The sequence below is a fragment of the Nycticebus coucang genome, chromosome 7 (assembly GCF_027406575.1).
Source record: "Nycticebus coucang isolate mNycCou1 chromosome 7, mNycCou1.pri, whole genome shotgun sequence".
NCBI classification, from domain to species: Eukaryota; Metazoa; Chordata; class Mammalia; order Primates; family Lorisidae; genus Nycticebus; species Nycticebus coucang.
Genome location: NC_069786.1, coordinates 57,059,866 through 57,076,849, shown reverse-complemented (window position 1 = coordinate 57,076,849; position 16,984 = coordinate 57,059,866). Strand labels below are relative to the sequence as shown.

General features: G+C 36.2%; 1 protein-coding gene across 1 annotated transcript in view; it reads right to left on the bottom strand.

The window, feature by feature from the left end:
• Positions 1–9,370, bottom strand: part of PSMD14 (proteasome 26S subunit, non-ATPase 14) — a 95,357-nt gene extending 85,987 nt beyond the window's left edge. Inside the window, exons 1-3 of the mRNA XM_053597491.1 lie at positions 9,214–9,370; positions 2,907–3,017; positions 776–827 (exon numbers count right to left, since the gene is read on the bottom strand). Of these exons, the coding sequence (XP_053453466.1) occupies positions 776–823 (48 nt within the window). The 5' untranslated portion in view covers positions 824–827; positions 2,907–3,017; positions 9,214–9,370. The remainder of the gene's footprint in view (positions 1–775; positions 828–2,906; positions 3,018–9,213) is intronic.
• Between the last annotated feature and the right edge of the window lie 7,614 nt (positions 9,371–16,984).

Here is a 16,984-nt window from a genome sequence, read left to right as displayed (position 1 = left end):
GACTGCAAAGATAATCAACGTAGAATTTAAAAGAGGCAGAAATTATTCTCTAGTCTAGCTGAAAGCAGATAGAACATCTTGAGATGAAAGCTATTGCATGACGGCACCTCCCAGTTCAGCTACTAGGGAGGCTGAGATAGGATTACTTGAGCTCAGGAGTTCAAGGCCGCAGTGTGTTATAAAAAAGGCAAATTTCCTGATATAGAAATCTATCTGGAGGTCATTTGCCCAGCAGCATGGAAAAAAGATAAAATTAAAACAACTGACAACTGAAAGCTCATTTAATAAGATTATTTAAAAACTTATATGTATCAAATTTAAAGGAAAAAGACATATCACTTATTAATTCATCTATGTACCATAATTACTACCAGGAATTTACCAGTGTTAAGACCACATACACAAACATTTTCTAGGTCTATACAAACATTTTCTGGATCTGGCAACGAGTATGTCTTATTTACTTTTGATGAGTTACAGCTGAAGTTCATATTGTAAACCTAGTATTAAGGTAGGTTTTGATAATCTCACATATCCCAAAATTTTAAACAAAGCAAACAAGAGAAAATTCTTATTCCCAGGAGAAAAGTAAATTAAAACGGGAAATGTTTTCCATGTGTTACTTAGTGTTCCAATACAGCAAACAGCAATAAGGTAAGCTTCTTAGCATAAAAGTTCTCTGGAGGTGACTTTTCTTAGGGGTGATATCTTTTTCTTTAGCCAACTAAAGAAAGGCTGTAGTTTACAAAGAAATACTCAAAGTCTATATACAAACCTGGCCCAATCCAGGCATACCTCCTCCAAGTCTAAGAAGTCTGTCCATATTTCTAGAAAACAGAAACAAAAGAAAACGTTCCTAAGCACAAAAGTGTTTACTCAATTGCTATCTATATAATTCACCTTCAGTCACTCAGTATGTCAAAAATATTGGTGGTAATTACAACACAACATCAGACTTCCTGTTAATTAACACCACATATTAATTCAAGAAGCTGTCTTCCATGCTAATTAACAGACCTTATTTTACTGCTTTGGGTTTGGGTTATCCCCAGTTATAAGACAAGCAATCTTAGCATACTTTCAAAACTTTGCTATCATTAAGTTAATTATATTATTGTTATCTAATAAAGTACCTGAATAAGAAAAAAGTGCCTGAAATCCTTATCATATGTATGATTGAATTTCCTTCAATTTGTCCAGAGTGTACAAATAAAAATCCTCACTTTTAAATTAAAATTTAACATCCTCATTAGTAAGTTCTGTGCTAATTAACTTACAGCTTGTCAGTTATCATCAAAACTACATGTGAAAGACATTGTGAGCAGATTATGGATCTCTGAATTAGCATCAAAGGCTTTTTTAAAATGAACTCATTATACTAAAAGAAATACTCTAGCGTAAACATTAAATGCGTTAGATAGTGTTCTAGAACTTACACAGACATTTAATGTTATTTCAGATATTGTGGAAATATATATCTTTTTCACTAAGGGGAAATTCAACTGCTATTCTCAATTATAATTTCAGAGTTAATAGATACGAAGAGGATCACATTAGAAATGGACGTTTTGAAATACCAATCTGATTTACTTTTAATATTTAGAGTAACTGGAGGAAGATATTCTTACAAGCGTGGAAAACTCAGAAAAAAATAAAGAAATAGCAAGTGGAGTTACATAACCTCAAAAGAAGTAATTAAATTAAAAAATTAATAGCAGTACAACTACTTAAAAAATGCAAAAGCATTGTTTTCTACTTGAAAATTGCTACTATGCCCTGAAATCTTTTTCCTAAGTATACACTTTAGAAAATGGTTTCATTACAAACTATATTTTAATTTAAATGCGAACATATTGTCATCATTAATTCGTGTTGTTTTACTTGTTAGAACTGCTGTACAAACTAAAACTCAATAATGTACTTATCGTATTACTGAAAAGTCATGTTTATTCAATCTTGGTAACAATTTAATCCTGTTAATATTTAACAATACTAATGTCCCAAAGTTGATATTCAGGTCCACATATAGAAAACAACTGATATAGCCAAGGAATTGCCATTAAGTGAACACTCCCACGTTACCATCACATTATCTACCTTCAGAAACGATGCTCAAACCCCCTTCCAGTCTCTTCCACCCTGCAAAGGTAAAATTCCGACTTCTAAGGGCACAGATTAGTTCTGTTACTTTAAACTTCATATAAACAAATCATGTACTTTCTGTGTCTGGCTTGTTTCACATAATGTGAGATTTACAATTTTAAAAATGAAAAGGCAAATAAGAAAACTTGATAGTCTAGATGTAATTTATACTTCACAATCTTAAGCTCATCTTCCTAACAGCAACTTATAAGTAAAATTTCCATCAAATTCTCATTAAAATTACTTGACTCCAACATGACAATCAATACAAAGCATTCTTCAAAGCTTAAAAACAAATCCTGCATATTTTATAATATTAAAGACATTTCTCTAGAATATCTTACCAAAGGAAAAAAAATTATTTTGGACCATTGCAAGCTTATAAACTTAAGAACTGATAGAAAAAAATAAAGAACATACAATATACTTTAAAATATATACATTCTAGGCCAAAGTTGATTCCCAGCTGTGTTCAGTTTATCTATTTCCCCTCTTATTTCTGATGACTTTACACAGACTCCAGATGTTGTGAATATACATAAGTAATGAGGGAAACATGGGGAAAGAAAATCTGGCAGGTCAAATTGTTTTTTTTTTTTTTTTAGCAAAATTAGATGTCTTGGCAAACATGAAAAACATTTAACAAATTAAAACATTTAAGATAGCCAGGTTTGATAAAAACACTAACATAATACATTTTTGTAGTATCTCTCTATCATATCATGGAAGAATAGTTAAACATAAGATACATTATTAAACCTCACCTGATGAGTAACTCTTAAGGTATTAAACTTCAATCTGTTGAGTTTTGACAAATTTCTTAAGACAAAAACTCTCTGCCAGGTGTAATTTTCCCAAGTATTTTTTTCTCTTTCCTGAAAAAAAGTAAGATAAAATTATTTTGATAATAAGAAGGAAACTTTTATACCAAAAAAAAAAAATGTTTTTTAAGACGGAGTCTCATTATGTTGCCCTCGGTAGAGTGCCATGGTGTCACAGCTCATAGCAACCTCAAACTCTTAGACTTAAGTGATTCTCTTGCCTCAGCCTCCCAATATACCAAAAATTTTTAACGAATTACAATTCGTAAAACTGAAATAGAAATCAAATAATTCCTCAGAATATGGAATGACTGACCATCCCTGGGGAGCTAAAAAGTATGGAGAATTTGTTTGGATATTTCTCTTCTGAGTACTAACACTGAAGACTAATACTTTGTAACTTTTAGCCTTTCTAGAGATTTTCAAAGAACAAAACAATTTACTTACACTTTTAAATAGAATAAAATTCATTCTATCATACAGTTACCACAGAAGTTCAGTACACACTATGATGTATTACAGAACTTTAGTGATACTATTTCTTATATTTTGAAGATTTGCTGTTTATCATCCTAATTAATTCATCATTTCTTTTTGTTGTTGTTGTGGAGACAGAGTCTCAACTATGTTGCCCTGGGTAGAGTGCCATAGCGTCACAGCTCACAGCAACCTCAAATTCTTGGACTTAAGCAATTCTCTTGCCTCAGCCTTCCAAGTAACTGGGACTGACAGGCACCTGCCACAATGCCTGGCTATTTTTTAGGTGCAGTTGTCATTGTTGTTTAGCAGGCCCGGGCTGGGTTCCAACCCACCAGCTTTGGTGTATGTGGCTGATGCCCTACTCACTGAGCTACAGGTGCCGAGCCTAGTTCATCATTTCTTAATCAATTAGTCCCAATTATGACAAAAAAGACTAACATAAAATAAAATGAAGCTTGGTAAGAATAGTCTAAAATAATACAAGAAACTATAGCTATTGCATCATCCTTCAGTTCTTACTGTATTAGCCAAAGCATTGATTCAACTTTCAAAAAGATATAAAACTCTAGAGACACTGTCCATGCAGTCTTTTTTTTTCTTTTAAGCTTTCATTGAACACAGTTGAGAATCTGGAATTTATTTTCCAATCATAATGGCGAAGGGAGGAAAAGTTTCACGTTTATTACAGAATCACAAGGTGTATGTGAAGACAGATAACAGCATTCTAGTCTTTAATGATGACAATATAAACAATAGTACAAGCTAAGGTTTTTTTAACTTCAGTACTACTGACATTCAGAACCAGATAAATTTTGTTGTGGGGGGCTATCTTGTACATTATAGGATGTTTTATGGACCACAGGTGTGCACCACCATGCCCAGCTAATTTTTTTTCTTTGTCCTTTTTTTTTTTGAGACATGGTCTTGCTCAGGCTGATCCCCACTCCTGACCTGAAGTGATCCTCCGTTCTGGGTCTTCCAGAATGCTACAATACAGCAGGCTTGAAACACCACAACCAATACATTATAGGATGTTTAACAGCATCCCAGGCCCCACTAGGTACCAGCAGCACCTACCCAGTTGTGACAATCGAAAATATCTCCAAATCTTGCTAAATGTCCCCTTGGAAGAGCAAAATCACTCTCAATTGAGAAACACTGACATAAATAAAACCTGGAGTGACAATATTCTAGATTAATTTTTCCAATAAGAACCAAGGAATGCCAGAAACAGTTTGGTAGCTCCTTAAATAGTCAAAAATGGAATTACTACATAACCCAGCAATTCCACTTACAGGTATATACCCCCATAGAATTGAAAACAAATACTCAGGGGCAGCGCCTGTGGCTCAAAGGGGTAGGACGCTGGTCCCATATGCCGGAGATGGCGGGTTCAAACCCAGCCCTGGCCAAAAACTGCAAAAAAAAAAAAAGAAATAAAGAAAACAAATACTCAAAACAAGTTCTTGTATATGAATGTTTACGGAATCACTATTCACAATAGCCAAAAGGTAGAAACAATCCAAACGTTCACCAAAAGATTAATGGATCAACAAATTCTACTGTAGACCCATAAGGGAATAAACGTATGGAATGTTATTCAGCTATAAAAAAATGAACAAAGTACTAATACATGTTACAACTTGACTCAAAATATGCTATGTAAAAGAAGCCAGGCACAAAAGGTCACATATTGTTGTGATTCTATTTATATGAAATATCCACTAACCCCATAAAGACAGAAGGCAGACTGGTGGTTGTCAAGGAGCCAAGATTGAAAAACAGCTGGAGGCCACCTTGGGCGACATAGCAAGACTCCCATATCCACAAAAATTTTTTAAATTGGGCGGTGCCTGTAGCTCAAAGGAGTAGGGCACTGGCCCCATACACCAGAGGTGGTGGGTTCAAACCCAGCCCTGGCCAAAAAAAAAAATAAAATTTTTTTTAAATTAGCCAGGTGTGATGGCACACACCTGTAGTCCTAGCCACTAGGGAGCCTGAGGCAGGAGGACTGCTTGAGCCCAGGAGTTGGGGAATGCAGTGAGCTATGCATTCTAGCCTGTCTCTAACAATAAAATAAATAAATAAGTCACATTGGAGACAGGGACTGGCATTTCACAGAATTCAGCAGAAAGGCTCACAAAGGGAATGTGTTTTACACACATTTCACATAAAAGAAAACATTTTCAGAAGCAATACAAAAAGGTATTTGAATCTAAACCAAGTTTTTACACCTATCAAAAAGGAGAAGACTCAAAAGCTCATTCCTAATATAATTCATTTTACTTAAACATTATCAGACTATGAATAAAGTGTTTATACCTAATATAATGTCATACACACAGTAATGTTTGGAATCCTAAATAGTAAAAATTCCACTTTTCCTTTATCCCTCAAGTTAATATCTGATTAGAACCTGGTATTGTAAGAGCATGTTCATGGTGAATTTAATAAAAAACAAATTTTCAATGGAATCATGGATAACTCTAAAAAGCAAATCCTTCAAAATTATATTAATCTGTATTTGGAACATGAGAATTTTTTTTTTCAATTTTTCAAACTTTTCTTCAGCGATACCCAATAATACACAAAATTCAAACAAAATCATTACATTGTTAGCTGTTCGGGTTTATCATTCTGTTTCTTAGTTCACTATTCATTTTTCACTCCCCAATCCATTCTGCAATTAAATACTATTACTTCTCAGACTGTTGCTAAATCCTTTTTAAACTAATCCATTTTTGTGATCTCACTGTATCTGTGATATCTCTCTTCTTTGATTTGTGGAAAGTAATTAGGAATGTCTTTCTCTTACTTCCTTAAGAACTTTTTTCTGCGGAAGCTCTATGAACAGTCACATTAAACTTAATGATATAAATAATATTCTGAAAGCAAGATTTTCCCTAGTTTAGAAGAGTGAGGATGGAATTATCATACTTTTCAGCACCCAAGTAAAATATTTATTGAGTACAGCAGTCTCTCAGTATCTGTGGAGGATTGGTTCCAGGATCTCCCTTGGATTCCAAAATATGTGGATGTCCAAGTCCCTGACATAAAATGGTATAATATGACATCTGCATATAACCTATGCTAATCCTCCTGTATACTTTAAATTATCTCTACATTACTTATAAATACCTTTTACAATATAAATGCCACATAAATGGTTATCACACTATATTAAATTTAGAGAATAATGACAAGAAAAAAGGGTGTACACATTCAGCACAGATGCAATTTTTCCCCAAGTATTTTCAATCTACAGTTGATTGAATCCATAATCCATGAATACATAGGACCCACTATTCTATATTCAAGAAACTTACTGGCTTGCACTGTAAGAATTTATCATCTACAGGGGCTGGGCAGAAGGGATCAACATAAACCTACAAAAAATATATAAAGAGAAAGCACAGCAATGTAGAGGAGAAAAGCCTCTTGAACCAGCTGACCTAGTTTTGAATCCTGGATTCACCACCTACCCACTATATGATCTAGAACAAGTTACCTTCTAGACCAGTGATTTCAAGTGGTGTTCCATGAGAGGATCTTAGGTATGCCATGAAAATTTTTAAAGATCATTAATTATTTTCAAACTATTATTGAACTTCAAATAAGAAGTTCAAAGCACAGTAAGTATCTTTTCTTTTTTTTTTTTTTTTTTGTAGAGACAGAGTCTCACTGTACTGCCCTCGGGTAGAGTGCCGTGGCGTCACACGGCTCACAGCAACCTCTAACTCTTGGGCTTACGCGATTCTCTTGCCTCAGCCTCCCGAGTAGCTGGGACTACAGGCGCCCGCCGCAACGCCCGGCTATTTTTTTGTTGCAGTTTGGCCGGGGCTGGGTTTGAACCCGCCACCCTCGGCATATGGGGCCGGCGCCCTACTCACTGAGCCACAGGCGCCGCCCAGTATCTTTTCTTTTTTCACTTTTTTTTAATCAACATAATTTAAGGGTGCCGTGAAAGTTTAACTATAGGTTGAAGTATGCTGTGAGATAAAAAAAAAAAAATTGAAAAACACTATTCTAGACTCTCAACCTCATGTATGAAATGGGGATAATATCTATCTAGCAAGTCTGTTCTAAGAATAAGTCGAAATACAGTGCCAATCCAATACAGTGCCTGGAACATCCTAGGTACTCAATAAAGATTGTTGATATTATTACTCTCTTAGAACAGGAAGAAATCATTTAATCCAATTCTCTCATTTTCCAGATGGGGTTAGCAAAGTGTCACAAAAAATATGAAATGTAAAAATCAGTGCAACAACAGTATATGACAAGTTCATGAGCAAGAAATCACGAGTACTCAGGCCGAGTTTCGCAAGTGGACAATTATGAAACAAACATATAAAAATGAAAACAAAAAAAGCACAATCACTTCTGATTATCAAACATGGTTGTCAACCTAGATACTAAGCACAAGGTTTATATAGCAAGTTTAAAAATAGGATGAACCCATGTAGGCGAGGTTAAAATCCAGCTTTTAATGAGACTGGCAATATATTATTTACCAACCACCTTGTGGAGTAGAGGTGAGACTCTCCGAAACTCAACAGGTGAGGCATCAGTAAAAGATGGTAACTTCAAAGTTTCTTTTCTTGGCAAGATTCAATTTTATTGTAAGACAAATTCAAGACAATATTCAGGCTCTTCACAAAATACCACTTAACTAAATACACCTTAACTCTAGTTACTTCAGAACCACCATACATCTTAATCTCTATATGTGCACAATGGCTCATACAATTTGCTTAAACATACACAATTCCAACTTTAAATGAAGCCAGTTATTAGCCTTATGTGAAAAGACAGTCATTATGTTAAATCATTGCCACTAAAACTGTATTCAGTTTTTTATTTCAACATTACCGCTGTCTGTCTTGTTTTACTCAAACATTAAGTCAGCATTACTGACGACACACTTTTGTGAGCAGTGAAAAGAACTATTTTCACACTAAAATTATATATCTACTCTACCTTTGAAAGCCTGTCCTCTGCTTTTCTCACGGAACTTTTGGTTACCATTTTAATTTCAAAACTTTTTCAATCCCTAAATTTATATTTATTTGACTCTTTCACAGAGTTACATTTTTTTTTTTGATAAACACATAGACACATCCCCAGAAAAATTAAGTTCCAAGTGGTAACACAGCAGATTCCTACTTTACTGAAAACAGGAAATGCAATCAATTCACTACTACTCAATGAGGACAATGTTAAAAGTTAACAGGCACAGTAGGAATAACCACACTTCTTTTGAAGACATTCAAGATTAACAACAGTGCATCTGTGAGGACTTTTATTTTTTCTTTTTGAAGGCAGTTGGAAACCTAACACTAAGAGTAAAAAGGTCAAGGCCTGTAAGGAGAGCAAATGATAAAGCAACCATGCAGTCCATTGGAAAGCTAATTTTATTCCCTCTCGTTTCCCTGCTCGCTTTGAAGTTTTTCAACACAAAAACGACTATCTATTCAGCAGAGTCAAATAGGCCATAAACAAAAGAGTTTTCCCTGTATAGAAAGAGAGATTCCCAAGATGATGTGAATTCAAGCAAGCAGAAAAGGAAGGAAAAAGACCACATCCCGGCCTGACCCTACCAGAGATCCGGGGAGACAGGGAAGAGCAGGAAGGGGCCTGTGCTCCTCCCTCAAGGCACCAGCTTCCAGTGGCAACTCGCCTGGGCATCGTGACTCAGGAAAGCCCGGCGCGGGCAGCGGCCTACCACGTCTGCCTCCCCAGACCTCCCAGGCCTGCTTTTCGGTCTTACCTGAAGGTAGGCAGAGGCAGGATGTTGCGGTCTGGACCCCTGTCTTGCCACTGCGGTGACGCGAACGCGGAGGCAGCAGCGGCAGCTGCTCAGACTCGACCCGCACTGACTCCGCGAACCGGTGATGAATCAGCCCGATTCCATTCAAAAGAGTTGCCCCGGCCTCCGCGGCGAAGCACTTCCGGGTTCACTGCTCTACTTCGGCTTCCGTTCCCCCGACGGCCAATTGGAGATGACCTGGGAGTCCGGCGGGTGCTCCCGAGGAGAGCGCGGGACAGACGGCGCGGCGGAAGTTGGCGCTGGGCCGCTCCAGCCCCTCGCACGTCCTACTTTTTCTTCCCTGCCAGCTCCGCGCTCCCCTGCTGCTGCCACGTCCAGCCCGGGAGCTGACTGGCGAGAAATGCAACTATTAGTATTGCGTAGTTCGGACGCCTTTGGTGTTGGAGTTCACCGCCTTTGTGACCTTACTCAAAAACTGAAAGGTTCGCTTGAACTAGACTTGACTTGGTCATCTGAGAATCAAAAAAAGAAAAGTGAGCGCTGTGATTAGAGGAATGGTGAGACGCTCTTTTCCGTAGTGCATTTACCCACTTCTTGTCTTTACCGCTTTGCAAGGATTGGATTTAAAGGAAAACTAGTGTTTCCCAAAACACAAGCTCAATTTAGTTTACAGGGTTTAAGGAATTGTTTGCCCACGTTTTCCCATTATCTGCTATGATTTCGGTTTACAATAAGCAAAAACATCGGAGAAATGACTACTGGCAAGTTTATATCACTGTAAATCTAGATTCAGTCTCTATTCAGGGCAACATGTTTACCAAGTCCCTGTCACTTTATAGAATCTGTTCCAAATAACAAAGCATCTTTAAAGCATTTTTAAACTAAGAATGGTGATGAATGTACTGGATGCAGAGGAGCAATTACAGCATCTGGATCCAAGGCTGTGCTTTGAGTGGCACAAATACATTGAATTTTTCCTCTCATAGTCACATCTCTATTCTAGAAAACACAAATATCTTACAGGTAATAATTATTTCTGGATCCACATCGTTATGCTTCCTATATTCACTTTTTACAATGAAAAACCCACCCTCCAACTAATTTCCCTAATTAGAAACCAGAAAGTAGACACTTGACTCTTATTCATCTCTCCCCCACTGGCCTCCCATTCACTCTAGAAACCATAAAGTCTCTGTTCTCCATAATAACCTTTCCAGTTCACCACCACCACTCTTTCTCCAATTCGCCCAATTCGACATTCCTCACTTCTTTCTTAGAATGTTGCAATAATCTTTTTGATCTTCCTGCCATCAGTCTGTCCTCTTCATTCTTCACCTCACTGACAAAAACTGTTTGCACTATACAAATAAAGTCATGGTACCTTCCACTGGTGGTGCTTCATAACATTATACAGGTGAAAAACCTCTCAACTTTGGAGCACTCTTTTCTCTAGCCCACACTAAAATATTTAATTGGGGAATGAGATATTCATAGGAGCTTTGAAAAAGATCTGACATATTTCTGAGAACCTAGAAGGTAGCATGCACGCTTAGAGTGTACACATGCCTAGGGCTATGTGAATCTTCAAGAAAGGCCCCAGAGGCCTCTGAGCTTGCCCCTCTGGCTGACCTTAAATGTGTGTACAAGCAAGAACTGAAGGCTAAGGCAGAATTACAAACTCTCTAGCTAATTGTTGAAGGCATGCCCCAACACATACTAAGCCCCCCTTGGGAAAGACTGGAAGACTTATTAGTTGAAGGTGTATAAGGAAACTGGCATCCAATTATGAACTGACTACTAACTGAGCAAAAACTTGAGTGGTCAGACTCAAAATTACAGAATACAGACTTTAAAGAATAAGTTCAGAAAAGTTACTAAGCCGACAACTACTACAAAAGAGAAAGGGATAGAACCTGATTTCCAAAATAGTCACATTATATTACTTTAAAAGACTAGTTTTCAAAATATAAGCATAAATGTAAAAACTCTGTATTCAGCAAAACTGTCTTTCAAAAATGAGGAAGAGGCCAGGCATGGTGGCTCACACCTACAATCCCAGTACTTTGGGAGACTGAGGGGGAGAATCACTTGAGGCCAGAGTTTGAGAACAGCCTGGTCAATGTAGCAAGAACTCATCTCTACAAAAAAAAGGAAAAAGTAAGCTGGGCCTGGTGGTACATGCCTGTAGTTCCAGCTACTCAGAGGCTGAGGTAGGAGGATTGCTTGAGCATAAGAGTTCGCAGCTGCCATGAGCTTCAATCATGCCACTGTGTGCTAGCCTAGGCAACAGAGCAAGACCCCATCTCAAAAAATAAAAAAAAGTGAAGGAGGTATAATATTAATACATTTCCTAAAATATATGTATAAAAAAAATACATAGAAAGCTTCTCACTAGAAATTCTTCCTTATAAGAAATGCTAACGGTTGGCTTGGCGCCTGTAGCACAGTGGTTACAGCACCAGCCACATCCACTGAGGTTAGTGGGTTTGAGCCCTGTCTGGGCCAGTTAAACAACAATGAGAACTGCAATAAGAAAATAGCTGGGCATTATGGCAGGCGCCTATAGTCCCAGCTACGTAGGAGGCTGAGGCAAGCTTAAGCCCAAGAGTTTTTGAGGTTGCTGTGAGCTGTGATACCACAACACTCTACGGAGGGTGAGTGAGACTCTGTCTCAAAAAAAGAAAGAAAAAGAAATACTAAAGAGAGTCCTCCAAGCTAAAATGGAAGGACACTAGACAATAATTCAAATCCACATGAAAGAATAATGAACACCATGGGCGGCGCCTGTGGCTCAGTGAGCAGGGCGCCGGCCCCATATACCGAGGGTGGCGGGTTCAAACCCGGCCCCGGCCGAACTGCAACCAAAAAATAGCCGGGCGTTGTGGCGGGCGCCTGTAGTCCCAGCTACTTGGGAGGCTGAGGCAAGAGAATCGCTTAAGCCCAGGAGTTGGAGGTTGCTGTGAGCTGTGTGAGGCCACGGCACTCTACCGAGGGCCATAAAGTGAGACTCTGTCTCTACAAAAAAAAAAAAAAAAAAAAAAGAATAATGAACACCTATAAAGGGAACTACATAAATATAAAAGTATAAGTATGTTTTATTTGTAACTCATTTTTTCTCTTATTTGATTTAAAAGATAATTGCATAAAATAATTATAAATCTGTGTTGATGAGCATATTTTATATAAAGATATAATTAGTACAATAATAACAAAGTGGGGAGGAAGAAAGAAATGAAGAAGGGGGAGAAAATGAAGCTATATTATAGCAAGTTTTTATAAACTATTGAAATAAAGTTAATATTAATCCAAACTAGATCGTTGTAACTTGCTAATTGTTATATAAGCCCACAGAAACCACTAAGAAAACACTTCAAAAATATTTAATTAAAGAAAGGACAAGGGCCCAGGCACAGGGCCTCACACTTGTAATCCTAGCATCTGGGAGGTTGAGGCAAAAGGATCACTGGAACTCAGGAATTCAAGACCAGCCTGAACAAAAGTGAGATCCCTCTCTACTAAAAATAGAAAACTTGGCTGAGTGTAGTGACAGAAGCCTGTGGTCCAGCTATTCAGGAGACTGAGGCAGGAGGATTGCTTGAAACTAGGAGTTTGAGGTTGCTGTGAGCTAGGCAGATACCATGGCACTATAGCCTGGGTAGCAGAGTGAGACTGTCTCAAAAAAAAAAAAATACAGAATTAAAATGGTAAACTAAAAAATGTATATTTAACATAACAAAAGGCAGCAGTAATGAAGAAATAGAACAAAAAAAAACATAAGACATAAAGGAAACAAACAGCAAAATGGCACGTTAAATCCTACCTTATTAGTAACTACAATGAATATAAATGAAATAAACACTTTAATTAAAAGGCAGAGATTGGCAAAATGAACAGCAACAATAAAAAAGATCCAACTTTATGCTGTCCACAAGAAATACACTTTAGATTCAAAGACATAAACAGTAATTAAAATGGCACAACCACTTTGGAAATTGTTAGGGCATTTCTTAAATAAATTTTAAAAATATAATTACCATTTGACCCAGCAATTTCACTTTAAACATTTACCAAAAATAAATAAAAAACATATGTCCACAATAAGACTAAAACATAATAGTTCATATCAGCTTTATTAATAATAACTCTAAACTATAAAAAATTCAAAAACTGGTTGCTAAAGTAGTGAATGGATAAAGTGTATATCATGCAATACTATTTAGCAATAAAAAGTAAACTTCTGATCATATATGCAACAACATAAATGAATTTCAAAAACATCATGCTGAGGAAAAGAAGTGAGATGCACAAGAGTATGTATTGTACAATTTCATTTTAACAAAACCTTAAATCAGATCAAATATATACTAATAGAAAGCAGATCAGTTGCTCTCTTAGTGGAGACAGATGGAAAGATTGACTATGCAGGGGTATAAGAACTTTTTGGAGTTTTGAAAATCTTCTATATCTGTATTGTGGTAGTTCATCAAAATTTATCAAACAGTACACTCAAAATGGGTGCATTTTATTGTATAAGATTTATGCTGCCATAAATTGGGTTTAAAAGAAGAAAAACCCTCGAATCTGTTAGCTTCCCCCTTTCTTCAGCCATACCAAAGTATTTGTACTTAAATCAAGTTGTTTTATACCTCAGCATCTCCAAACCTATTCTTTCTCCTGTCTAAAGAGTCCTTCCCTCATTCCCTCTCCCCAAACTCCACCCCACATTTTTGGGAGAGGTAGTCAACATCCACTCATATGATACTACCCTATAATCCTTGTTATAGGGTACAAACAATTGATTTGTTTGTCTCCCTTTCCATCTAAACTTCAAGCTTCTTAAGCACAGACAGCATGACCAGGCCATGGTAAGATAGTAAAAATTAGTCCTGATCTAATCAATGATGTCCAACAAAAAGAAAAACAGGAAAAAATTTCATATTGAATATTGCAGGTACTTGTCCAAGTACTTTGTTTGCTAAGAATGCTTAAAAAGATCAGGAACATTTTAAATCCAGGTATAACTCCTCTTGAAACAACTAGTTCTTAAAAACAAACAAATTTTTGAAATGTGTATGGCTCTATATCTGAAATGAATATTACATACTAATGCTTAAAACATTCATTCTTTGTGTTAGTCCCAAAGTGGTTTTAGAAAACACTATAGTGTGCAGAATTGTGAAATATTTAATATGTTTTTTAAAATAATAAACTGACATATATCCACATTATTAAATATGGATATGGAATCCTCTGAACCTGGCAGGTTTATTAAATGAATGAATAATTCTGGCTAGTAACATTACTGCATACATGTTCAAAACCTTAAATAAAAATGTGTCAATCTTTTTATTAAAATTTCTTTCTATTTGAAAAGACCTCTAAGGACAACTCCTTTCAGATACAAAGTCTGACTGTATGCCTAATAAGAAATTGTAAGAGTAAATTTCCAGATAACCCAGATTTACAATTATGAATATCAAAAAGGGCTGTTGCCATTTGAATTTTTAAGAAATGTTTAGAAAGAATTTGAGAAACATTGTTTTCTGTTCAAAATTTAAAATCAGCTCTAATTGTTATATCTAATTATAGTTTATGAATATACACTTTTTGAGTATTATAAATAAATATAGATCAAGCAGAAGAAAAAGAAAAATAGGAAAATATTTACATTTTAAAGTACAGTGAATTAATTTAATGTATAAGGCCAATAGAATAATTGTTACTTCTGCCAGATGGTATTTTACATTTTGATAAAAAGATATATTCTTAATCATATATGTCAAGGAAAAGCAACCATATGTTGTTAAACACTTCCAATTTGTCATTTAATTTAAAAGGCACTACTGATATTGCCATAAATTTTATTTTTTTGGTGATGTAGTCTAAGTATCCTTGGTGTCAATAAAATGTAATCTTTTCAAGTAATTTCCTTAGTTCTCTTCAACTGTTTGAGCAAATGATTCAAGAAGAATTGTCTTAGCGTCTACAAAGGAAGGATACCATAAAGAGGGTAAATCAGAGTATATATTCAAGTTATTATTTGTTAGGAAGCATAACCTCTGTTCTCAAGACTCTAGAATTGGGTGGCGCCTGTGGCTCAGTGAGTAGGGCGCCGGCCCCATATGCCGAGGGTGGCGGGTTCAAACCCAGCCCCGGCCAAACTGCAACAACAACAACAAAAAAAAAAAAAATAGCCGGGCGTTGTGGCGGGTGCATGTAGTCCCAGCTGCTCAGGAGGCTGAGGCAAGAGAATTGCGTAAGCCCAAGAGTTAGAGGTTGCTGTGAGCCGTGTGACCTCATGGCACTCTACCCGAGGGCAGTACAGTGACACTCTGTCTCTACAAAAAAAAAAAAAAAGACTCTAGAATTTATCGTATTCCAGTAAGGAAAATAAAAAATACAGAGTAACTCAAATAATTCCAAGTCGATTTGCCTTAAGTTTGGAAGCCCAGTAAACATATATGCCTTTGTTTCCTCTGCGTTTCAAAAAGGGAATGTGTCAGTCTTTCTTCCTCTACCCCTTTCACCATTTCTCTTCTCATGCTACAGGGCTCTGTGGCTGATTTCTTTCAGGCTTAAAAATCTGAATTACCATCTATATTCTGAAGACTTGAAAATTTCTATTGTCTCTGAATAACTATTTTCCAGGCTTTCCATTGTTGTATGGTTATGTCACTATCCATTCTCCAATTGATTTCTCCTATTGATGGACATTTGGGTTGTTTCTAATTTTTTGCTATTATGAACAGTGCTGCTATGAATATTCTATGGGTCCCCTTGTATATGTGACCGTGAGATTCTCAAGAATATAAACTTAGATGTAAAACTGCTAGATTCTGAGACATACATGTCAATTTTACTAGATAATACCAAAGTGTATTCCAGTGTGAAGTTCAAAATTTCTCATTGCTTTATATCATCACTAATAGTTAATGTTGTTAGACTTGTTAATTTTTGACAATCTGATGAGAATAAAGTGTTATATTATTTTGCTTTAATTTTCATGTTCCTCATTGCTAACAAGGTTGAACATATTTTACGTATTTGTTGGCCATTTATATTTCTACTTTTCTGAAATTGCAATTCACTTTGGCACATTTTTTCCCTATGGAGTTATTTGTCCTTTTTTTGCATGCCTTCAAACTCTTCATTTTGCACATCAGTAATGTGAAACCCAAAAAGGATATATGACATAGGAGAGGTAATGTAGCTAGTTAGAAGAAATCAAAGTTCATAATAACCAGTGATTTTATGTGTGTGTATGTGTGTGTGTGTAAAAGCAATTTATATGAAACCAATTTGATTTTCTTTTATGCTATAATTGTTTTATAAAGTGGAAACAAGTAAAATACTAGACTTAATTGACACTTAAGATTGTTTTCTACACTTCAGATTGCATATGATCACTTCTTTTCTGAGCCGAGGGAAGATACATGGGCTTACTAGGCCACTGAGATTGAAATGCTATTTCAGGCAGGCTGCACCCAATGATAAACCTTGAGATGTCACATCTCTGTTCATTATATTTGCAAACAACAAAGAAAATATCTTGGAAACTCAATTTTGGGCAATGGTAGTGTGATAAAGACCCCCCTCATGAATCTGATGGTTCCACCAATTTTATCTACTTCTTTTTTTTTTTTAATTAAATCATAGCTGTGTACATTAATGTGATCATGGGGCATCATACCCTGGTTTCATAGACCGTTTGACACATTTTCATCACACTGGTTAACATAGCCTTCCTGGCATTCTCTTAGTTATTGTGCTA